Raw genomic sequence first — 25,662 nt, forward strand, 5'->3', positions numbered from 1 at the left:
AACTAGAACAATTACATAATGAGAAATGGAAGCCACATAAGCTATTGTTCTTGTTTTAACCTTTTAATGTATGAAAATCAAGACCTAGTTAATGCTTTTGATACAAAATTGTTTTCTTCTCTGTCTAGTTTATTTTTCAAATGTTAATTTGAATAAAATAGTAAACTGGCTGTTATCCCATTTGTAAGAACTGTAACCTTTTAGGACACTGTCTTAGCTTTCTCTAGTCCAATATTAAGCAAATAAGGTACATCTGCTATATTTTGTGCATGTAATCACAGTCTTATTCCTTCCTTGAAAAAGTAAAATGTAAGTTTTTTTCAAGGGTTTTCCCATGCCCAGCCCATTGCTTTCAATGAGCCTGTCTCTCTGCATAGTATGACTCTCCGTATGCACCGATATATAAACAGATGGTTGTATAATCTCTTTTTCCTGAAAAGATCATTGCCTGTACCCATTATTGGGAAAAGTTGCCTCTGTGAAAGGCCAGGTGAAAAGAAGTAGAATATGAAGTACAATCACTTGACCTTGTAAGAGAGTGGTTTGGAATATAGTGATCTCTCCTTTTCACAATATGGAAGTTCTGTGGGGAGACATAGGGTTTGGTGTGTGTGGAGGTGGTATTAGTAAGAGAGAGACTGAGACCCCAGCCAGCACCTCTATTTTTCAGGTGGTGAGTGAGGGCTCTGGAGGATGGATTAGGATGGGATTGGCTGACAAGGGGTAAATTTACCTATTGTTGGGGAGGAGAGGATTAAAGATCTCCGAGAGACTGGAGCGAAAGGAGAGAGTGAGCCATGGGGTTATACAGGGTATATTGGAGTGGTCAGAGTGGTGTTGTCTTGGTTGTCATGCAAGGTGGCTTGGATCAAGCGTGGATGGGTCGGTGGGCAGCCTGTCCTGAACCCTCCTGCTAGGGCAGGGGTTCTCACGCTGGGGGTCAGGACCCCTCAGGGGGTTGTGAGGTTCTTACATGGGGGGGTTGTGAGCTGTCAGCCTCCACCCCAAACCCCACTTTGCATCCAGCATTTATAATGATGTTAAATATATAAAAAAGTGTTTTTTATATATAAGGGGGGGCGGTCGCATTCAGAGGCTTGTTATGTGAAAGGGGTCACCAGTACAAAAGTCTGAGAACCACTGTGTTAGGATATCCAGTTGTGCCATTTGTGACACTTAAATGGACATTTTCTGATAGCCAAGACTGTGGAACATTGCTGCTCTGAGCTGAGGAAAGTGGTGATTCAGGGAAAGGTTTGGGGAACTGGGCCCCTTGGCCTCAGTGGTGGATATGAGAATGGAGGGGAGGGAAGGAGGATGACTAGAGAGGAGACATAAGCAAAGAGTGCAGCATTTTTATATGCCACTCAGAGGCCATATCTAGGAACTCGTCTCAGGAGTTTGGGATGTTGGCAAATTATGCCTCTGCTCTTTGATTCACGTTGTTAAATACAAGGTCAGAAGCTAGTAAAGTATCTACCATCTAGTATTTGGTTTAGAACGAGACCCTTGACTTGCCATGTTTGACATAGACCTTTCTGGATGAAACTGCTGGCCCATTATTGACTCAATGCTCCAGCCAAAAACAGATTTGCTACCATATTGATGTTATAGGTGAGTGTGGGAATGTGAAAAACGAGTACAGACCATTTCATTGCACTTTCAGAGTAGCTGCTTAAGATCATTGAGGTCTTTATTCTTACATGTATGACCCTTCCCGTGGGCCTGCTCAAGACCTTCTGGCCATCATGAAATCCATAGGACTGACCGGTGACTTAGCACCTTTTACATGGCTGGTCACATTTTGGACATTGTTTTGGATGAGACTGGAGGTAACAGGAGGGAAAATTGTCTTTGTCATGGACTGACCATTACTTTCTCCACTTGCCCTTTTCCTGTAAGAGCAAACAACCTGTTCTGATTATCTGCTCTTGGAAGCTAGGGAAAACAAATGTTTCTTTGCTTGAGTCAGAGCACCAATGAAGTCCTAATCAGTGAGACGATTCCAAGTGGCTGATGGAATCTGAATGTTTGTATCTGGTGACAGAGCCATTCTTGTATTGATGAATTTTTAAATTATGTGTAGTGATACCATTTTCATTCACACTGAGTTCTATACCGAGTCACCTCTTAGGGGGATGAAAACAGAGCTTCTGTGCTTTGACTGTAGTATGTGGTACTTACTGAGGTGCTGCTGGGGGGATATAAGGGCTACAATTCATGGGTTAATCTGGGTTCTTTCTAGCTAGTGAAAACCAGCAGGGAAGTTTTTGGGGGCATAATTGGTGCCTTCCTGAGGAATGTCAAGTTACCAACTTGTTCTGAAGAAGCAGTGGTTATAGACCATGGCTCAAACAACTTCTTGACTGAGACAGTCTCTCCAAATGGCTTGAAGCTACTTCTTTTAGTGTAGCATTTTGAGATGGCCATTTCCAAACAAAGTCTTCAAGGCTCTTTGATATCAGTGAACTTAAGCATAGATCTGTTTGGTACAGAAACTGCACTGGTGGTGGTGGTGGTGTGCTTCCTGTGGAAAATAGATGGAGAACAGGTGTTTATGTAGATTAGTTTATACCTATCAACAGCTTCTGACGTGAACTCCATAGGATGATATTGCTGTACTTGCAGACCCTATGTGAGGGCCATGGGTCTTGAACCATGGTCCACGGGGCTCTTCAGAGCTAGTCTCTTCTGACCCACCATCAAGTGACCTGTTAATAGTTGCCAGAACTAGAAGCTCAACTCTGGCAAAGGACTCCAGTCCTGGGATCTGATTGGCAAAACTATGGAAATTCTGATTGATTCCCAGCTTTTATTTAAATCAAGCAGAGGAACAGGAAGTAGTCAATGCAACTGGGTTTTCCCCTGCTTAGGACTCTACTCTCTGTGCTGCCTATTCCTGCTGCCTGACTCTGACTTCATGGTAAGCTGCTTCTGTCTGCCTCTTGACACTTGACTCTATCTGCCTTCTGACCTCTGGGTATCCAGACCCGGCCTGTTCCCTGGCTCCCAACTCCCACTCCGAGCACTAGGCCAGACACCCACGTCCTGGTCCTAACACCTTAACAATATTATTCTGAGTGCCCTGATCTGTTATTTTTGGGGGGGTCCCAAAGGGGGTAATATTGGGCAATTGATTATCTACTTTGAGATTTCTCTCAAGCAGAGTTCTAACTGCTTCACTGTGTACACAGTTTGGGATACCTTCAGCATGTGAAACACAGAGCTTTTGTTTTTTCCATCTTTTCTGATCCTACTAGTATTTGGAGTGGCTTATGCATAGACTGGGCACAGATTTGGGCTAGCCAGTTGAAGCCCAACCCAGACAAGACTATGGGGACATATAGGAGGCACTCAGAAGAAATGTTGGTGACCTATTTGGGGCATTACTTTGTGGGGTTTGTGTTTGTTCCTGTACTATCTGGGGGTTTGTTGGATTCCCCACTTGTTCTTAGATGTCCAGGTACCAGTGGTTGCCAAGTGGTGGGGTTTTTTTATCTGTGATTTGGGAATAGGGTTATGCTCTTTCTCTTCAGATGCAGTCTTCACCTTGATTACCCGTGCCTTTGTCACCAGGAGGATAGATTATGCAACATTTATGCTCTACCTGGGAACGTGCTTCAAGTCAGAAATTGCAGCTAGGATGGGATGCACAACCTTGTTTGTTTAGTGGTGTTACCAAGATGATCTATAGCAATGCTGAATAAACTATAATGGCTACCAGCTGCTTTCCAAGTAAAGTTTTTAAGATGTCAGCCCTAAATAATATAGCTCTCACTGCTTGATAGTTCACATTCCAGTGTGATACTGCAACAGTTGTGATATTTGGAGGTTCTCAAGGGTAACTGTCTATGGCTTAATCAGAAAGAAGCTGGTAAATAAGGTATTCCGAGAGGGCCAGAATACTCGCTTCTCATCTTGGTTAATCAGGGCCCCGATTGGTAAGGCAAGACTCCCCTATCTTCCTAGGCTTTTCCGGGGAAGAGCTGGGGTTGGAGATTGAGTCAGTGTGGGAAAGGATAGGATAATATGCTGTTTAAGGGGCTGGAGTGATCTTTGAAAGTCTGTTCTTTTAAGGTGCAACTTGATTTTTTTGAGGGGTGGGGTAAATTAATAATTGTGAAACATACTTATAACATACGATAGGTACATCTGCAAAATTCAGAAAAACTTAGAAGCCCTTTATATCCCATATGTGATGTATCTATAAAACATACTTACACTGAAGATGAGGGTTAACAGGAAAACTATTGTGCCAAGCATTGAAAGTAACTAACAGATGGGATAATGATTTTGAGACTTCTGATCATTTAGCCCAAAAAGCAGTGTGCATCCATATAAACTAAAAAATTCAGTTTACACATGTGGGGTTTTTTTGGTTGTTCTTGTGGTGGTGTTTTTTTGTCAATACCATAAAATATTAGAAAACATATAGGGAATAATTCTTCATTGAGATGGGGTGGATTATGTCCTAAATCCTCTGCATCCCTAATTTCTGCTTCTACAATACTTTAAAAAATATATTGCTGCCTTTTAGTTCCTCACTGCTGCTCATTTTGATTTTTAGCTCCGCCAATAGCAGCAGCCATGTGGGACATATTTAACAGCATTGTCAATAAAGATTGTTTCTCCTTCACATTTACTTTTAACAATTACTTCTCACTCTTGCTGGGGTTGGAGATATATCCTGGAAGTATTTTTTTTTTCTTGTGTACTGATTTTCATTCTAGCAAAGTGTAAAATAAGGCAAAAACTTGAAAATGGGAGGTATCCCATAATAGTGAGTAAGAATATTTTTAATATATTGTAGAGGGTTCATGGGGGTTGGGGAGTGATAGCTCAGTGGTTTGAGCATTGGCCTGTTAAACCTAGGGTTGTGAGTTCAATCCTTGAGGGGGCCATTTAGGGAACTGGGGTAAAAATCTGTCTGGGGATAGGTCTTGCTTTGAGCAGGGGGTTGGACTAGATTACCTCCTGAGGTCCCTTCCAACCCTAATCTTCTATGATAATATACTCCAGTCATTGTTGGTGTATATTATAGTATCTATCTATCTAGCACACACAGACTTTGAGGTAGTCACTGGACAAAAGACAAATATGAATGCTGAAATGTGTAATCCACATTTAAAAGGCAAGTTCAATTTTACATATGTCTTGATCTGTTACACAATCTACAATAAAATATCCTGAATAGACTAAAGTTGTAGTACTCTCTCTTAGAGCTTGTTGAATAATGTCCATAAGTGTAAATAAATAAATAAAAATTAACTGTACAATTCCCAGGAGTGTTGCTGCACAGCATCCTACAATAGATAGCTAAATATTCTGCGTAATTCACTTTGGACAAATTTAAATGTAAAGGCATGCAAAATGCCAACACTAAACTGTCTAGCAAATAAGCATAGTTTCAGCATAATGAGAAAGGGTCTACTTAAAATAAGATTGATCCTGCCCTATATGAGTAGTGAGTAGTTGTGGTGTAAGCTGCGCTAATTCAGAGTGTGGTTCTCCATGCCAATGTGAGCCTTCAGTCCAAAAGGGCCCCCACTTAGGTAAAAAGTGAAGACCAACAATGGACCCAGTGGATGAGGGCCAAGTTCTCCTACAGTAGTGAAGGTGGATGAGCCACAATTGTCCATGTGTGGAATGCATTGGGCAGAAGAACAACTAGATCTTCGTAATGGTCATCCATGCCTTCAGGAACCAACAGCATCTGGCAAAAGAGCTCCTGGCAAAGGGGATGGTGTCTCCCAAAATAAGACCCCTCTACATCTCTCCCTCCCCTCCCAGTTCCAAGGAGGCAGAGTAAAATGAAGTGGCAACCCACCATAATAGACCATGACAATAGCATCAGGGCCAATGCCCCTGCTATTACCAACTCCCAGGAGGAGTGGCATGCTGAGCACTCATAGGACAGGCACAACCCAAAGTCCACTTAGGGAAGATGCAGCCTTGGTGACCCCAACTTTCTGGAAGTCCAAAACAGACCTTAGAGGCGTGTTCTGCGTCATCGCATGGAATGTGTTAACACTGAATGGCACTGGGTACAGGATAGCTTTTGTCAAAGAACTCACCTAAGATCGTCATCACTGGTGTCAGTAGGCCCATCTGCCACAAAGCGATCAAGTTACCATGGAAGGAGTAACCTTCCTCCATTCCAGTGGTCCACTGTGATACTGACAGATTGGTCAACTTGGATATACATTCAAAAGCGGTGTTGCATGCTCTTCAGCCGTGTTGCCAGGATGGGGGACACACTCCAGCACACTGTTCTCAAATTCTCCATTGACATGTAAAGGGGTGCATGTGCCCTGATTCAGTGTGGCACTTCCTATGGGGCTGCCCTGTAGTGGCTTTTCAGGATTAAGCCAAACGTGGGAACTTCACTTTACAATGCCTGGTGTTATGCCATCAACCATGGTCACTCAGGCTGGCACAACAGTCCTCTGTAGACTATGTATTTTTGATTATATATCTTGAAAGAGATGTTAGAGCCCATTTTTTCATCCCTGCAGTTGGAGGAGCAAGTAGTTTCCAGTCCTGTTCAACCCAGTGTCTTTTCTTCTGCCCCTCCCCAGACCAATTGTGTTGTAGTACCAGCCTTCCCTGAGATGAGGCCCCTGTACTGTAGGTCAGTCCCATGACCCGGTTTTTTGCTACCCAGTAATAATAAACTCCAAAAACTACTGGCTAGCTAGAAGAGCAGTGCTACTGAACTATTTTATGTCACAAAACTCTGTCTAACCCAACTGAATTAGTTGGCAATCTCAAAGGTATAACAAGTTATTTTAACTGACTTAAATTCAGAAGTCCTTTCTGGCAAAGGTAATTCTGTGCTTTTTTGTGCTATCATTCTAATTCTGGAGTACGTGTGGCACCTTAGAGACTAACAAATTTGTTAAATAAATACATACATTTGTTAGTCTCTAAGGTGCCACAAGTACTCTGTTCTTTTTGCAGATACAGACTAACACAGCTGCTACTCTGAAACCAATGATAGCACAATTTGTGTAGGTATTCTTTATGAACATGTGACATGGAACAAAAACTTTGCCAGTTCAGAATAAATGAAAAGTAAACTGATTCTAAGGAATAGTGTCAGGATACACAGTAATATCCACTTTAAAATAAACACTGAGAAGAGGAAGAAAAAAAGTTGTTACATGACTGTGTACCATGCTATTTCTAACAAAGGGCAGAGAAAGCAGAGAAACTGATCTAGTGAGTTGATTTGTAGCTTTTGTGTGCATGCATTTTACTTCAGTGTTTTGATTAACATTTTGTATTTCAACAATGCCAGACTGTGTCTATGTTTTGGATGATTTTTGGACGACTGTCAATGAATGACAGCTTAGTGAAATACTGTCAGCAGGCAGATTCGAAAACAGGATCTCACAAATTGATGTATTTGCTATGTACTCAATGATAAGGCTGTGTTGACTCCAGTTAAAGAAATATCATGTCTAGTCAGGTTAAATCAAGTTGGGTTAAAAACAAGGGATTTAAAAAAAACAAACCCAAAATAGGTCAATAGAAACATTTCTGAGACTTTGTAAGTTCTGATGGAAACAGTTTTGAATGGCATTTAAATATTTCCCTGAAGTGTTTCTGGAACTCAGATATTGCATCATTCTGTCACACACACTAAACAGAAAGTGAAACCGACTAGATCATTTTCACATCCAAGCCAGGTTTAATGTAAAGAGTATACTCTTTTTTTTTTTATAATTTATAAAGGTAACGTCTAATTTATTTAACAATCTAGGGTTAGTTTCCTCATCAGTATCCCTTTAGAGGGACAAGGTGGGTGAGAGAAATCTTTTATTGGATCAACATTTTTTTGGTGAGAGACACATTAGAGCTACACAAAGCTCAGTTAGGTCTGGGTCCCTGGTGTCCCTTCAATCATTCATATTAATATTTACTGCTGGAAAGAGTATTTGCCTCTTAAGCTCTGACAATACAACTGTATCTACTTAACTAAATTGGCTTAGAGACTATATTTAGACACAGGTAGACTCTCATTTCAGTTTGTGGCTTAAGTCAATAATAGATGTAGTTAAATTAGTAACAATTCCCTACAACTTTCTCATGGAGACAAGGCCTCGTTCACTTACGTTGATTACATGCATGGCTCAGTCCCTTCCTAATTCTTATTCCTGTTATAGATTTTTTTTTCTGGTTTTAGCCTGCTCTCTAATAACTTCATGTTCACCTGCATGTCTAGATCTAGCAAGCAGAATAAATCAGAATAATAGCATTGCTAAAGTAAAGGTCTGCATTGAATCTGATTTCAAAGCAGACCTATCTTTTGGCCCAGATTCTGCATTCTAATATCCTTATTTATGAGTGACACCTTGAGTTCAGTGGGACAGTTTCTGAAATAAAGTGCAATTAAGTTTGAGTAGGGTGTTGGAACCTGACCCTTAATTTGGGTGGTATAAAAATAGTGTCTGAGCACATTGTCTACAGTCATACAACTGCTTGTTTGGCAAGAAACATGTAAAGAACTAGGAGGACAGGAAACATCTTGCCCTAAAGTGGTGCCAGATTTCCACAAAACTCTCTGATCTTCCTGTATTAGTTCTTTATTTCTACTGTTACAGAAGACTTTCATTTAAAGTAATTGATAGGATGGATGATTATGCTGCCTGCTGTCCTAGAAGGCAAGTCACACACTTGTGTAGTTAAATGTGGGTGCATATACAAAAGCCTGCAAAGGGTTAAACTGAAAAAAGTAGCTTTCCATCCCTATTTTTTACCTAGTTGTCTTGGCATTATAAATCATTATTTTTTTGCCTAATATCTGCTTTATGAGGATTATCACTTAGTAAAATGAGTGTCCGTTTAGTCTATAGGCTCTTTCCCATCTATTTCCCCATAGCTACAGGACATACGTTTATTATTTCCTGCTTTTGTGCGTGAAATGCAACAGTGGCCTGTACTAGTGTTCCTATTCAGCCAACCTGTCCTAACGAGTACAGCTTCCTAGCAGAACTCTTCTCCATTTGCTCCACAAAGTTGTGGGAGCGCCCTACTCGTGCTGCTCCTAAGCCACCTGCTCTGGAGCTAGAACAACTCGCAGCGTAGCGTCCAGAGAGCTGCGCTGCTCCTGGCGTGGCTGGCACAGGCAGGCAGGGAGCAGTGTGCGCTGCAAGGTAAAAGCGGGAAGATGCCTGCGGGGAGAGCCTTTCGCTACCGCTGGCAGTACGAGGGAAAGTATTGCCCTAGGGGAACCGAGTCACGGGGATGGAGTAGGCCCGGGGCCCATGCCTCGAGGTGGAGGCAATGTGCTACACTGGCGGAGGGGTGCCTGCTGGGGAAGCAGACGGGAAGGGCTCCAAGGGGCAGGCTGTGGGTGGGGTAGGTCTGCCCCGCACAGCGGGGAGCGGGCAGCCCCCAGCCGAGCCAGGCCTGCGCTCTGTGCCCTGCAGAGGGCGCCTGGGCGTCCCCTCTCTTCCCCCGAGCTCTGCCGGCGCCGCCCCGCCCTCCACCTGGCGGGGCCACCTGGCGCCGCGGGCCCGGATTGGCGGGCTCGCGGCAAGTGGGCCGGGAAAGCGGCGGGCTGCTGGGTGCCGCGCTGCCTCCCCGAGGGCCGGGCCCCGGGGGAGCCAGGTGCGTGGGAAGCGCCGGCCTGGCCCCGAGGCTGTTGCGCCCGGCCGGGTGGCGGAGCGGGGCTGGGGCTGCGGCCGGTCGCCCGTCCTGCCGCCGCCCGGGAGCGGAGAGGGCGTTAACTCCATCCCCGCCCAGCGCTGTAGTGGCCCGACAGGCTGGCTGGCTGGCAGCTTGCACCTGTCCCAGCAGATGCTGCACAGGATGGGGTTCAGCCGGGAGTGGGGGCAGCGGCGGGCATCTGTGGGGGAGGATTGATGGCTGGCGGGCGCGGGGCCGGGGGGGATTAGGAGTTGTGCCCAGTTCTTCTTCCCGTTAAAACACCACTAATGCGCCTCCGTCTCCGGCCGAGGCATGGCTCGCAGTCCGTGTCCGTGCGTCTCGCAGGTGTGCTGGGTTCCGTGGTGCCGGCCGGGGCGCTCCTCCCGCGCTGGATTTACACTGGCTTCACGCTCTGGTTTGCGGGTGCGGTGGTGCGCGTTCAGCGCCAGTCAGCTGTCTGGGTGTTAGTGGTCACAAACAGATCTGCTGCTGCGGAGGCTCTTAGCTGTGGTTTCTGATCTGCTGTCCCCAGTGGGCGGTGTCTTGTCTCGTTAGGGTTTGGTCCAAGGTCTTGAAAGGTCTGACTCTGGATGGGGGCTTTTTGCACCTTGAGGTTAGTATTGTTGAGTCCTGGGCCGGATTCTATGTAGGAGTGGGTGGTGCGTTTCATTGGGCTCTCGTTCTGGTCCTCTAGTGTCCTGTGATATAGGGAGCCGAGTGTGTGAACTGCTCTGGCTGAAAGAGCACTAACAGCTCGGGATTCTTTGTTTTGTGTGATGGTCAGAAAGGAGACAGTTCCTCTCATGCCCTGCAGTCGTTGTTGGAAGAATTCGTGTGTTTGTACACAACTTGCTTACAGAGCTCTCCAGATGGGCACGCCTAGGGAGAGGAAGCTGAGCACTTTGTCTTGCAAGCTGTCAGGTGTCTGTCTCTCTGATAGAGCTTTGAGTGTGGGGTGCAAGAAAGGGTTTTGGAGCCATGTACTCTGATTAGATGCTGCTTTGGGGCTCCCGGGGTTAAGGGGGATGGAGGTAGAAGAGGAGCTCCCTTCCTAAAGTGAAGGAGACATTATTCAGAAAATACTTCTGTTTATCTAGACTTTTTTCCTATTAAGGTGAGCAGATCAGTGTCATTTCTTCACCTTGTAACAAGATGCAATGAATTTCCCAACCCCTGCTGCAAGGTGTTGAGGGTGGGAATAGGACCTGTCATTGAGTAGGTACACTTCTCTTCTGTCAGAGTCCCTGGGATGGGCAAAAGGAGTAGTCACCTCCTGTGTAATGATATAAAACTCCATCTTCAGGAGATTTCTTTGTGTCTTGTACAAAATTGCTTATGGCTGTAAACTGCTCATTTTGTGGAAAAGTTACAACTATGGGGGAAAACTAACAGTTGTACTGTAGTTGATGTGTTTGAACTCCATTAAGGCTCCTTCTAAAACAACAAATACTTTGCATCCTCCCCTGCATCCCTTTATTGCATGATATGAATTTGGGTCTCCTGGGGGAATGTAACTTATGTCCATTAATACAAAATTGTAAGGTATTAGTATTTGAAGATTTGCTGCAGTAACACAAGGTGGGTTTTTTTTTAAATTTATTTTCATACAAATGTTAGGGGAAGCTGGTCAATTCTCTTCCCTATACCATCCAAAAGATACCCTTCTGTTTTGTTCTCTGGTTCTGAACATGCCATAACTCAACATGGAATGTGGTTTGTCACTCATTTCTCTATTTTTGAGATTTGTGTTATCGCTTGCTAAACTTATTACAACACACTATTTACTTCTGTCTGCAGTTTCAAGACCTTTGTGCTTCTCCCAACAACCACTACACTCCTAGGAATTTCACAGATAAATCACTAGCTCCATGCAGTCAGGTGCTTCATAGCTTTCAGTGAAGATACACTTAACATGATTATACATTGAGATACCTAAGTTTGGATTTAGAGGGGCTGTTGTGTTATGCTGACTTGATATGTTTCATGTTTAAACTGAAAATGCCATTTATCTGATAGACTAGAAGAACTCCAATGAAACTGTTCTGGTCTCATGAGTACCTAAACATTGTTTTGTTTTGTTTTTTGATTGGTGTGTGTGTTTTTTGTTTTTTAAGTAGTGCTCACCAGAACATTAATCTGATCTTTCAGGTGACTGCTATTTACTACTCTAAATGAGAGAATTTAATAAAATACATCTTAAAAGCTTGTAACAGGAGTTAATAAAAACAAGAATATTCAAATTAAGAGGAGATCACACAATTCTCTGTAACTATTTTCTTGAAGATTCTTTTGGAATTAAAGAGAGAATGCCATTAACTCTTTAACTGGAATTTTTCTTGTAGGCTTATTACAATCTTAATATTTTCAGTATTTTTATATTAACTTTTTATGTCTGCAGTGTTTGTCGTGATTTTCAAAATTGGCTTCTGTATTACTTTAAAAAAATGCAATATGGAAGACTTGTTAGATTTGGGTCCCCCCCCCCCAAGTTTCATTTGTATGCAGCAGTAAAGGATTGCTATTTTTATTTCTTTGATACTCTGTTTAAAGCTGTATAAATTATCTCAGCTATATCCTGCTTGATGGTAGCCTTAATGTGTGGTGTCTATTTGATGCCTAACTTCCATAAGCACCTTTCATTATAAATCACAACCGTGCCACATTAGAAATTGTGACACCAACTTGTATTGTAGGCATAACATAGATGCATTCTATATCCTTAGATTTTTTTTTTAAGCCATCTATTCTGACATTCTCTGAGGAAAGACTATTGATTCACCATTTCCCTATAGACATTTGGATCAGTGCAGAGTGGGTGTAAAACACTATCATTCTGAGTTTGGTAATACTTTGCACTGGTGTAAGTGACTACCCAAAGGGTTGGATATGGGTGAATTGGGCTCACAGTACTGTGTTGCTGTAAGTTAGGGTTTTTTTTGGTTTGTTTTTGTTTTAAATGCTCTTCTTGATTTGCCTTTGAATCTGTTCTACTTAATTATGTTACATTCTTGGAATTTTGTTATAGCTGTATCGGTCCCAGGATATTAGAGTTACAAGGTGGGTGAGGTAATATTTTTTGGACCATCTTCTATTGGATAGAGAGACAAGCTTTCTCGAAAATATTACCTCACCCCTTGTCACTGTTGGAATTTGGCAGTATTAACTGTTCCATTGACTTCTGCAGAATTAGGGATACTTAAATTTGAAGAGTATGCTTATATTTGATGCTGCATATCCCATCAGCTTTTTATTCTGGAGACGTTCCATTTTCTAGATCTCATATCCTGTTGGTTATGAAATTTTGGTGTATACTTTTATAGAGCTCTTTACAAATATTGCAACACCTTCCTTAAATATGTCAGTATTCTCAGTGGTCTAGGAGGTATACCTGGTCCAGCCTCAGCACTGAACTAGATGATCTGACTTCTCTTCCAGCCCTACGTTTCTATGATTTTACAGATGGGAACTGGAGACAAAGTAGTAAAGTGACTTGTCCAAATACACACACAAAGCCAGTAACCCAGCCAGAGTTGGAGTTTACGATGATCTGACTCCCAATCCCATATTCATAATTTGGAGAGGCAGGATAGTCTAGAATAATGTGACTGAATGTATGTTAATGGAGTCAAAAAGGGGATAACAACCCTCTGGTCTATGTTTACAGAAGCCTGACTGCCTGCTGAAGCAGAATTGGATTCCCTACAAGTGGTTGGAGCAAAGGAAGTGGGATAGATTTTATCGTAAGATCTGTCAGAAGCAGCTCAAGGCACTATGGCCAAAACTTTAAATCCATATTTATGAGCTTGTCCTTAGGCACTCAAATTTTGAAAAAATTTGCCTAAATTAATTGGAGCTGCTACATAGGAAGGTTGAGGAAGCAATCCAGAAAACATAAGTGTTGGCATATGACCAGTGCGAACAGACTTTACTGCCCATAGTTCATCACTGAGACTAACTTAATGCATTTGCAGTTGTTGTATCCCTTCATCCAGATTCTCTGGATATGGCTAGAGATTAATCATTAAGGACTAGATGTGGGTAAATAAGTCTTCACTAACAATTCTAGAGGGCTGCTTTTAAGGCAGATGCTCAGTTGCTAATAATGATCCACACTACAGTCATTCAACAGTGGTGGAGCCTGCAGTTCTCTGCATTCTGTCTTGCAATAAACAAGAATCCTGATGTTGAAATTTCACATATAACAGTTAGTGGTTGTCCCAGGACAGATAAAATAAGTGGTGGTGTCCTAGGGGAGGCATACTCTTCAGTGGGATTATAAGTAGAAAATGTCTCCCTTATTCCTTCTCCCCAGTGAGACTGAGGTAGGGGATGCAAAGTAGGCAATTATCCCCTATTCCTGTTCCTCTTCATTCTTCTTTAACCTTTCTCACTCACCTCTGTCCTCTTCCTTTCCTGTAGGGAGAATAACAAAAGAGTTACATTTCACCTTGACCAGATTATTGCAGAGTGATGGTTTCCCCTGGGGTGGGGTTGGGGGGTATTTTGTTTTTACAGCAGCACTCTTGTAGGTTAAGGGGTGGGGGGAGGAGGAACACACTTCACACTTTGTTTTTTCCAGTTTGACAGCAGTTTGTCTTCATTCAGTTTTTATCATTTTGCAGAAGGCACTTCCTGTCTTATGAATTAGCATTGCTTTCATCATCTCTTACCTGAAGGAGCTCCAAGTGCAAGCTATTCCCTAGGGTATTACCTAGGGTAATGGGAGCAGAACTGAAATGGCAACCAGCAGGAATGCATGAAGAGCTGAGGAGGGCTGGGCCTGGGGATGTAGGGAAGTGCTCTGCACTCTCCATTGCTAGACAGATTTTTGTAAACATCAGCAGGAGAGTTGAAAACTCTCTTTAAAACTTACAAAAAGGTCCATAAAATGAAAATGTACATGGTATTAAAGGGTGGTCTATTTGAAACCTGAATTATTTTGAAGATAGTCATTCAACAAGTCCCTTTTGAAATTTAGGTAGCTTTGTTAGGGTTTAGACTAGCGATGGACAAATTTAATATACTTTTTAAGCCTCGTGATCCTCTGACAGTCCCTGGCTCTCTTCTTTCTGTGATTATCCTATCTTGATGTACCGAAACTGATACTATGGCCAAATTTAAAGAGAGAATGTGAAACGTATTTTTAACTCTTAACCATGACAAATAATTGAAATATCTCCTATTTATCCAGCGTTATTTCTTGCAGGTCCCTCCTGCACTAGAATCCATCTCAGCTGGAGCTTGCCAAATCTTGATTTCACTTGTGACCCAGCTCTGGATTTGGACCTAGCTTTCCAGAGGTGAAAGGTTAGTGTAGCCACCAAATGTCTTTCTCCTTGTGGTCATTTGTTTATATTAATATATTTGTTTATATTACCTCTTAAAAGGTACACGCCAGATTCTTTTCCTGCTGACTCTCTTTTCAAAAAAAATTTGGAAAAGTCCTCTTATTTTCACCTGCCCTCCCACTCCTCTTGCCCACTCCACCTCCCTGTCTGCTTACTCCTGTTGCTCAAAGTGCTGAAAGGAAGATGGTACCCTTCCTTTACTGTGTGGGAACACCAGCAGCATTGTTGTCAGTGGAGCTTTGGGCATGCTGTTTGGTTGTTAATTTCAGTGCTACAGCCAACATGGGAAGTACACATAAGCTGTCTAATCTAGTTTTAGCTTTTGAGGGACAGGAACATTTTTTCTTGCAGTGTGTCTGTACAGCATCCTGCACAATGGGACTGTGATCCTGATTGGGCCCTCTGGGTGCTGTCGTAAGATAACTTGTTAAAATATCAGAGGGGTAGCCGTGTTAGTCTGGATCTGTAAAAGCAGCAAAGAATCCTGTGAGTTTTCAATCACCATGGAAAAGTATTAGAATAGGAGGGCGCTGGCTTTCACCCACCTTTTGTTTACAGGGCTTTTTGGGGGTGCTTAGAATATCACCCAGCTACTCTTCAGAGGGGTGTTGTCCATGGTGAAGGATTAAAGTCAGCAGGAGGGTCATTGGGAAGGGGGCATTGGTGAAGCTTTTAATTCCTCTCTCCAAAAGTGCAAGCAGCTAGCCATGGTTGACAAGTGGTTAGGACCTTGCTTATGGAACCATATTTGGACATTAGTAACTAGTAAAGTTTTATCCTCTCACAAATCTTCCAGTTTTAAGGAAGTTTGTCAAGAAGGTCGAGATGAGCCAACTTCAGTGAAAACAGCAAAGAGTCTTGTGGCACCTTATAGACTAACAAACGTTTTGGAGCATGAGCTTTTGTGGGTGAATACCCACTTTGTCGGATGCATGTAGTGGAAATTTCCAGGGGCAGGTATGTGTATATATAAGCAAGCAAGAAGCAGGCTAGAGATAACGAGGTTAGTTCAATCAAGGAGGATGAGGCCCTCTTCCAGCAGCTGAGGTGTGAAAACCAAGAGAGGAGAAACTGGTTTTGTAGTTGGCAAGCCATTCACAGTCTTTGTTTAATCCTGAGCTGATGGTGTCAAATTTGCAGATGAACTGAAGCTCAGCAGTTTCTCTTTGAAGTCTGGTCCTGAAGCTTTTTTGCTGCAGGATGGCCACCTTAAGATCTGCTATTTTCCGTAAAGACTGTCCAGTTTGGCCGATATACATAGCAGAGGGGCATTGCTGGCATATGATGGCGTATATTATATTTCACCAGTAACTGCACACTGCACCATAGTAACTCTAACTCAGGAACCAATCCATGCAACAAACCTCGATACCAACTCTGCCCACATATCTACACCAGCGACACCATCACAGGATCTAACCAGATCAGCCACACCATCACCGGTTCATTCACCTGCACGTCCACCAATGTAATATACGCCATCATATGCCAGCAATGCCCCTCTGCTATGTACATCGGCCAAACTGGACAGTCTCTACGGAAAAGGATAAATGGACACAAATCAGATATTAGGAATGGCAATATACAAAAACCTGTAGGAGAACACTTCAACCTCCCTGGCCACACAATAGCAGATCTTAAGGTGGCCATCCTGCAGCAAAAAAGCGTCGGGACCAGACTTCAAAGAGAAACTGCTGAGCTTCAGTTCATCTGCAAATTTGACACCATCCGCTCAGGATTAAACAAAGACTGTGAATGGCTTGCCAACTACAAAACCAGTTTCTCCTCCCTTGGTTTTCACACCTCAGCTGCTAGAAGAGGGCCTCATCCTCCCTGATTGAACTAACCTCGTTATCTCTAGCCTGCTTCTTGCTTGCTTATATATACCTGCCCCTGGAAATTTCCACTACATGCATCCGATGAAGTGGATATTCACCCACGAAAGCTCATGCTCCAAAACGTCTGTTAGTCTATAAGATGCCACAAGACTCTTCGCTGCTTTTTCAGATCCAGACTAACACGGCTACCCCTCTGATACTCAACTTCAGTGGTAGATTGAAAAGATTTCTTGGTTTCCTGTCGGTCAGGATTCAGATCCTAATATGGAATTGAGATTGTGTGGATATACTGATAGTGATCCATCTTGCTCAGTTTTTATAATAGGTCACTTGAGCTTTTCAAATATATTGTACTGCAATGTTGTATATGTATGGGGATAGTCAGCTGTGTGTCTGCTTTTTGTAACATCCATGTTCTGTTCTGGCATTCACAGTTCCTGAGAGAGACAGGGATCTGGATAAAATTGAAATGGCTATATAATTCAACCCAGAAAAGAATGAAAGGCATGCTTTTTGGCAAAAGACAACGGTAGTGGACAAACGGGTGTCTCACTATCTAACAAGTGTATATTCTTGCGTTTTATCAGAATGATTCATGGATCTGTTGCTGCTCTTGTGACAGATACAGGTATTCACTTTTGATGATTTTTCATTTAAAACTGCCAAGGAGACTGTGCCCCTTTCTTTTCTAATGCAAACCTCACAACAGAGAGCTGTGCAAATAACTGACTCTTTTAATTTCACTGGCAGTTCCTAATTTTTTTTTTAATTTTTTTTTAAGTTCAGGTTGTTCAATCAAACTTTTTGGGGATTTTCAGCCAGGAAAAAGCAGGGTAATTTTCGTTCAGGTCAAACAAAACTTTATTTCAGTTTTGGGCATTTAACCTTGTTTTGTTTTAGCAAAGAAAATTGTGGCGTGTTGCCACCACCTATAACCTTTATCCTGGAGCACTTACCTGAGATATTGAAGGCCTGGGTTTGAATCCTTGCTCTGACCATGAGGCTATAAGCATTTATCCATGGATTGTTCTCAGTCTCTCCTTTTGAAGCTGTTCCTCTATGTATAAATGGTATTAAATTGTCACTGGATCAGGGCCTGTAACCTAGATGTTCCCCCTCCCAAAGGGAAGGCCTAAATAGAGGGCTGTAAGTCATATTCTCACTCTGGTCCAATGACTATTTCATTATTTTATACAAAGTGAAACAGCTTCAGCAGAAGAAACTCTGAGATTTCCCCTACATTGGAATACACCATAGCCCGGTAGTTAGGGCAATCACCTACAAAGTGAGAACCTGGTTTCAAGGCCCTGCACCAGAAGGGATTTAACCCTAGGTCTCCCAGTCCCTTAACCACTGGGCTAAAGTTTTATCAGGGGGAACCGCCATCTCCTCTAAACAGTTTTGTTTTTTTTTTTATTTAAACCAAACCAGTTTGCTGAAATCAACACTAGTTCACAAAACATTCGGTCAACTCAAATCTGTGTTTTTTGGTGAAAAAAGTTCTTTGGAAAAGCTTTGCCCGTCTGTGTGCAGATGTCTTCTGCACCTTTCCCCCTTCCAGCCCGTGGGAGCTTCAGTTGAATGTCTCTCGACTGCTGTGAGTTGCAAGGTGTGGAGACGTATCTGCAGTGGATTCCTGTGTACACTTGGGTGCAATTCAAGGTCTATGGTCTGGTTGTCAGACTTTCGTCTTTCCCTCTACTTGTCATGGGAGTTGTTCCTCATAGGGGAGTACTCTCTATTAGCAGTGGTAGAGCTTTCTCAGCTGACCGTTCCTATTTAAAATTCACTCCTCTCTGGTGGGCTGCCAAAGTCTACAAAAGTCTTAAAGGCACACTGCAATGCTTGCTTTGCCTGGTGTGATTGTGTTTGTGTTTCTTTTTTTAACGAGTGATGCATCCAACCTCTGTTCCTTATTGTATCACCTAGCTGCCCTGGTGCTAGGCACTGTTGAAATTAGCAAATAAACCTGCTAATCTGCAGTGTTGTAGGGGTGGAGGAATCAAGAAAAATTGGAAAAACCTTTTTGAAATGAAGTTCTTCTGTATGTTACAGTTGAGGAGTTACCATGATAGTTGAGTGCTGCTGGAGAATAGAAGCTGTATGAAGGCTTTCACCTTCTGGAGTTTCATAGGCAAGCTGCAATTGCTCTTTCCAATTTTACCACCTAATTTTAATGTTTTGCAACGCTATCGTAAGTGTAGCTTCCTCAGGGAAACAAATGCAAACTGCATCATGCAAAGCTTCAATAAACTTGCAGAATAAATATTTTTGTTTACTGTTCTTTGAAATCTTCAATAGCTGCTCATTCCTTTCCACCAGATCAAGATGAGTAAATTCATCCTGTATCAAACTTGGTGACTCTTCTCTTGGACTTTCTACGTTTGAGAATGAGCTATATATCAAATCTGTGCAGTACTGCTCTCTGGACTATGACTTTTTATAATCCATGCCTTTTTTTCAGTAGTACTGCAACTCTTAGTGTCCTGTCATTCTGCTATGGCTCTGAAATCTAAAGAATGTGAGAGGGATGGCCTGTATCTTTACCCTACATGCTCTAAGTGGAATTGACATGAGGGTGAATCCAAAAATTCCAGGAACACTGTAGGATTAGACACAGTGTCCATTTGTGAGAGGTTGACAGTGCTCAGAGGATGGTGTTAGTGAGGAAAGGAAAGACAGAAAAAGCTTGTTGTTCTAATGTGCGATGTGATGGCCAGGAAAATTAGTAAGTAAACAATATGAGAAAAATGCAGTATATGTGTAACTAATAGCTCCATAAATGGGCATAAATGTTCTGTAAATCATTGAAAATATTATACCACTTCTATTGACTTTTTAGGGGGCCTTCTGTACCAAATAATACATGTTTGGGGTAATGGGGAAGGACTGCGGTATAATATTAATGGCAACATTTTTAGTTTATATTTTAAACTAGTTGTGGGGAGTAAGGGAGCACACTTCTTACAGGTTACGCACCCAAATATAATTTTATAAAAGAGTAGTTATGGTTTACTGTATAACACAGCTTTTTAACAGTGGCTCATCAAAGGTACACATTCCTGGCTGATTTGGTGTGTAGAAGATAATGTAATTCGAATATGTAACTTATTAACATATCTGAATTAAACTTGAAAACTATTACTCTGATGCGAGTAACCAGTACGTCTGGGAAAGTCAAACATTAAGGCAAATGGGAGTCAAATTTTTAAAACAAAATTTGACTGAATATATAGCTGTTCAGTGAATGACCTTGATTTCCCTGATTATAGATGTTTCTGCATTTTAAATAATTTTACCATATTAATATTTCTTTTATTTAATTGTAAATTATAATTAATGATCAAGTTCCTCAAATCTGAGGAGAAACTAGAGGAGATTTGGAAGAGATCAAGGTGATTCGATTTTGAGCGAAAGAAGTAAACCAGAACCATCTCAGATTTATTAGTTGGATATTAAAAAAACCAAATCTCTTCAATTGGATACCAAGGACTTTGTCACTTCTGCCAACACAAACATGGGTGTCTCTGTAACAGCAGAATTGCATCAAATTAGTTGGTGTTTTTGTTTGTTTCTAAATTTTGCCCTGAAATATGCAGTTCATATTCAACTTCCCTATTTTGAGAAAATGGCAGTTAAATATTGAGCTTTTCACTCCTGAAAGCTTTCTCCCTGTAGAGTTAGATTTGGAAACAAGCTAGATATTTAATATTTTAGTGTTACCTTTTTTTTTGTTTTATTTGTGCCTTAGGGTTGAACTGTATTTGATTTAAAAACAAAACAAAAAAACTAAAAACTGAAATATCCATACATTCCTGAACAGGAGTTCTTTTGTTAAATTTGAGCATCAATTTATGGTCCTCCTTGTGTGTTACTTAAAAGTTCATATTTGTATTATGGCAACATTTAGAGCCCCCTGTTGGGGATTAGTTTCCTGTGTGTGTGTCTAGCACAAAGGAAACTAATCCCCAACAACAAAATTGTCCCTGTCCCAGCGATAGTGAGTGAAAGAGGACACCATTAACTTGAAATCTAAACTTCAGAAAACCAGTTAAATAGTAACCTGGCCCTGGCCTATTTTGGTAGGTATATTTTTTTCATTTTCTTATCTTTTAAAATGTCCCCCTTCCCTATTGCTGTGTTGAAAGGTCTAAATGAAGAGAGGTTGACTAACAGTCTGTACAGGGGAAATGATGAAACACTCTAGACAATGTGCTGTCAAAAGCACAAAAGTAAGCAAAACTGGGGGAAGTCTCTCTAATCTGTCAGTTACTGTTGTCATATGCTTCACTTGTCACGACAGCAGGTAAATGTTCAGACAGAAGTGACTTTTTAAAACTAACTCTGTCCCTTTTAAACTTGATTTGAAAGATTTTCCTCATATGATCTTTCCTTAAACATTCTCTGTGTGTTCTGACAGGTATGCAGTGCCCTGAGGTACAGACTTGCACATCTGAAGATATTTAGAAATAATGTTGAATAAATTATTCCTACCTTAATACAACTCTTATGGCTGAGTAAAACTAACTTGACTCTGATGTTAAATATCTATCTGTCTGCCTTGTTGTCCCAAATTGTGCATTACATTCTGTGGCCCTGATCCTGCAAGATAGTTTTTGCAGTGGGGCCTTGAACCCTTGCAGAGCCCCCTTTGAAGTCAATGGGGCTCTGTAAGGGGGCAAAAGCCCACCAGCATGGAACATCTTGTAGGATCAGGGGTTGAGTGTATGTTGCAGAGATGAGCAGTGTCTGTTGTCCCCACTGTCCAAAGGCCCCAATCAGGATCAGGCACTTTTGCACTATGTACTGTATACCTGCATAGGAAGCTATAATCCCTGCCTAGAGAAGGAGCTCACGAACTAATTCTAACTATGTAAATGAGCAATGTTTCTGTATTAATCTTACCTTTTTAATTACATTTTAAGGTTGCATGATGGAATTTAAATTTTCCCAAGAAAAGCTTCACATTTTGGATCAGTATCGCTGAGATTGTCTTCTGTTTGCTATACATTGAGTGGAGTCTCTTGACACAAACTTGCCCAAAGAGTACATAAAAATGGATCTCAAAGAAAGCTGCCCAAGTGTTAGCATTCCCAGCTCTGATGAACATAGAGAGAAGAAAAAGAGGTTTACTGTAAGTATGTTAGCATTTCTCTAGACAGACTACTTAAGTAACTTATGTGCTTTGTTTTGTTTTGTACATTAGCACACATCTTAAATATTTGACTATTATTGTGCTCTCCACATACTGATGACAGAAATTAGTGTTTGCTAAAATGTAAATGATATGTACTGGACATAATGAACAAAATGCTCTACATAATGCATCTTCAAGCAGAATAGGATTTTTATTCTAGAGTTTGTCACTTTTTGTAGATATAGTTCTGGTTTACAAATTCTTGATACCCCTTTAAACAAAACTGCAGTGGTTTGTTTTGTTTTTCATATTTGGCATTTAGTGTATAAATGGGGGGGGGGGGGATTTTTTTGCCCTAGCATATCAGATCCAAATGTTGCCGCATCTTTTCTGTGAAAAACAAAATCCCAAGGAGTGAGGTGTATTTTTAAAAAAAAGAAAGAGAGAAAAAGGTGAGCTCCTGAGTATACACACTCCATATTTATTTTACATCTTTACAGTTGTTTTCTTAATGTCCTTTTTTACGTTTTAAAAGGAAACTCATCACTTATTCTCTCTCTCGCGCGCTCTCTCTCTCTTTTTCTCACTTTCTCTGACTCTTATGGTCTTGGAAGTGTGTCGTGTCTTCCCCCCCCCCCCCCCAGTTTTTTTTTTTTGGTTTCCTGATAGACATATTTTGTACATCATGCAGGCTTTTTTTAAAATCTGGTGGTTGGCAGTACTTATTTGTTTTGTTTAAGGGTGCAAATAATCTTACTTAATATAGGAAGTAAAGTGGTTTTGGGTGGTTTTGTCTTTGCTTCAATGTCTGTTAGGGTATAAAGAATGCATCCTAATTCTTTCTTTCAAAAATGTGATCTGATTCATTACCCTGTTGTGCAATTTCCTCCTGAAACTGAGAGCTGCTGACTAGCTTGTTCTATTTTTCTAGATAATTAGTAAATCCAAGGGTATTTCACTGATGAAAACTAGTGCAAGGTTTGTCTGTTTTCAGGCTACAGCAGAGTTATTTTCTTTATCTTCAGAAGGGAAAGAATATTACTTTATGTAGTCAATGTAAATATTCAAGTATATCATGAAGTAACTATTTTGGGGAGAGTGGGGAAAAGAAAAAGGGTGTTTGGTTAGCTTGCAGTTTAAGAGCTAAAGTTTGAGAATGCCTGGGGGTCGGTATGTGTTGGAAGTGTATTTCATACAATTTTGTAGTTTTGAAAGAAGTAGCTCTCTCGAAAGTCTGTGATCTTCCTCCAACAAAATTAGCACATTGTACTGCCTAAATGTTAATTCTTTACAGACTTGTGGTTAGACATTTGTCCTGAAATTTCTTGCTGGGGTAAGTTCACCAGTGATTGCACTAGAGTGCACAAGACAATGATAGTTCCCAGAGTTTTAAGCACCAGGTCATGTAGAACTTTTTAGGCAGAAAATCAGCTGTAGCCTAGAGACCTGTCTCCCCAAGCACTCCTACTTGTGGAGCTGCACCAACATTAGCAACAGTGGGGAAATTTTAGAGAGAAGAGGTGACAGTAGGCACAGTCTAACCAGGTGAATGTTCCCTGTGGAAGCATATTGCTCAGTTTTGGCCTCTTCCACTTTATATCAAGGATTAATTAGCAGCCTGACAAATTATACTTTTCACAGCAAAGCTTGTGGGTTTGTCATGTATATTTTAGGATTTAATAACACTATCAGCCAAGAAGCGATGGGTGCAGTAAATTTCAATAGTAGACCTGCATCCTCCAGAGCATTTTTATGGCTATTATACTGCATTTATTTTCTCTCCTCTTGCAAACCCATATTGCAGTGACTCTCTGGAGCCCCTGGGCATTGCTCCCTTGAGCCTGCAGGAGGGGATTACTAAAAGGAGAGACAGACACACATGAGGAAAGCATTATTGTAAAAACCATAAGGAAGATGTGGAGGATTCTTGCATTTAGATGTCACTTTTCTTGAACTTCCTGAACATCCAGCAGGTGAAAGGATAATGTCTCAAAGGCCTAAGCTTTAGGGATGCCACTCCATTCTATTCCCAGTCACCCCACAGGAGTCGAACAGTGTAGTTGCCAGTAATGTGGACAAAAGTGCATGTCTGCAGAATATGGTGGGGATGTCCTCCTCAGGTAAAAAGATGGTACCAGTTAGTAATACTTAACACTATGCTAAACTACCACATATTTGTAGTTTGAGTGTTTTGGCTTTTGTGGTAAGATACAGGAGTTGTATCCTTAGTAGGGAAGGCAGGAGATGTCCTTTTAGAAGAAAAAGAAACAGCCTGCCCTTGACTGGCTGATCTTGTGACTGCCAGAGGCCTCCACTGCAGGTCTGATGTCAGGGAGTAATCTAAAACAGGGTCCTTTATAGGTGAGGGTGTGTTTCTTCTACTATGATTAATAGTTCTTGCTAAGAGGTTTGACTTTTCATTTTAAAAGGGATGAAGTCAGAAGCTGACTTGAACATTACAATGGGAACAGAGATCTGCATGTGCTCCATTTAATTAAAAAAAAAATTAGGATTTATGGGAAGAGACCTGGACAATCCATTTGCCCAGCCATTATTTTTGTGCTTAGCCATAGGACCTGTCTAGTGGCAGACACCAGCAAACAAAGGAAAAAGAATACTGTCCCTTTAAAACACCAGCCTCCTTGCTTTGGCCCCTTTATAGATGTGTAAATTAAGACTTGTCTCATCTTGGTTCCCCGGGTGGCTGAGCCTGATCAGGCTCACTTCAGCTGCAGGTAATCGGAGGAAAAGAGTCGTTCTAGCTGACATGGTTAAATCTGTCTGTCTGTTTCCCAGGTTCATGCCACCATGCTAGTTTAATGCAGAAATTGCTGGCAGTGCTCGCTCTGTCCCTAATCTGGGGGAGGGAGGGAATAATCGTTCACTTAAATTTCATTGGCTCTCCTGGTTACATCTTGGTCTGAGAGTCTCCTGACTTGATTACCTTCCTGGGGTTGGCAGGAGCAAAGAGCAGTCATGGATTTCGGTAAAGCAGCCACTTTCTAGAATCTTTCAGGCTACAACAGCAGCACCACATCTGGGAGGAGTGAGACTGGGTGCGTCCTCCTTCTTCTCTCTCAGAACTGTCTTGCAATTTTTCCTTCCTGTTTTTTCTGTGCCTTGGTGAGCCTAGATGGGGATCCTCCCTTTTCCAGCTGGCAGGCTAGCCAACTTCTCTGGGCTGGAGAAGGTGCTTTGCCTGGCTCCTTTGGAAAATAACTAACTCCTCCCTGGCCTGACTTCCAGGGGAGGGTTTATAGCCCATTACACTAACTCATATGCTTTCATTAGTCATGGCACTGTAAGCGCGAATCCATAGATAATACTTCAGAAGAATAATCACTTAACTATAAATAGTAACTGTGGGTGCATCATCTCTCTTCTCCTCTTTGGGAGGTGTCTAATTCTGCTGTTGCAGTTTGAGCATGGTTGAAGCAGAATGGATGGTTATGTTAACAGGTTTAGAGTTTATGCCTTTCTGGAAACATGAGTGGCAGACACTACTCTTTTTAAATAAATTCTTTGCTAGGCTTGATTGTCAACTAAAAACATTTTTAGGCAGTCTAACTCCACAGATGCTACCTGCATAGGAGTTGCTCTTACAGATAAGTGATTGTTTATATGTTGAATGTACAGCTTTCTCTGTATTTTCATCAAGACATACTACTTAACAAAAGCTTGGGTC

At 41.7% G+C, this 25,662-nt stretch overlaps 1 protein-coding gene across 7 annotated transcripts in view; it reads left to right on the forward strand.

The window, feature by feature from the left end:
* Positions 1–25,662, forward strand: part of LOC120398004 (serine/threonine-protein kinase Sgk3) — an 85,510-nt gene that overhangs the window by 16,241 nt on the left and 43,607 nt on the right. The window contains exons 1-4 of one of the 7 annotated variants that reach the window (XM_039524875.1): positions 9,497–9,615; positions 14,861–14,961; positions 17,275–17,468; positions 21,766–21,974. In XM_039524875.1, coding sequence (XP_039380809.1) covers positions 21,897–21,974 — 78 coding nt within the window. In that variant the 5' untranslated portion in view covers positions 9,497–9,615; positions 14,861–14,961; positions 17,275–17,468; positions 21,766–21,896. Of the gene's footprint in view, positions 1–9,495; positions 9,616–10,084; positions 10,268–14,860; positions 14,962–17,274; positions 17,469–21,765; positions 21,975–25,662 lie in introns of those variants that run through there. The other 6 variants (XM_039524874.1, XM_039524877.1, XM_039524871.1 and 3 more) reach the window with 6 other exon arrangements.

This window comes from Mauremys reevesii, linkage group 2 (genome assembly GCF_016161935.1).
Source record: "Mauremys reevesii isolate NIE-2019 linkage group 2, ASM1616193v1, whole genome shotgun sequence".
NCBI lineage: Eukaryota > Metazoa > Chordata > Testudines > Geoemydidae > Mauremys > Mauremys reevesii.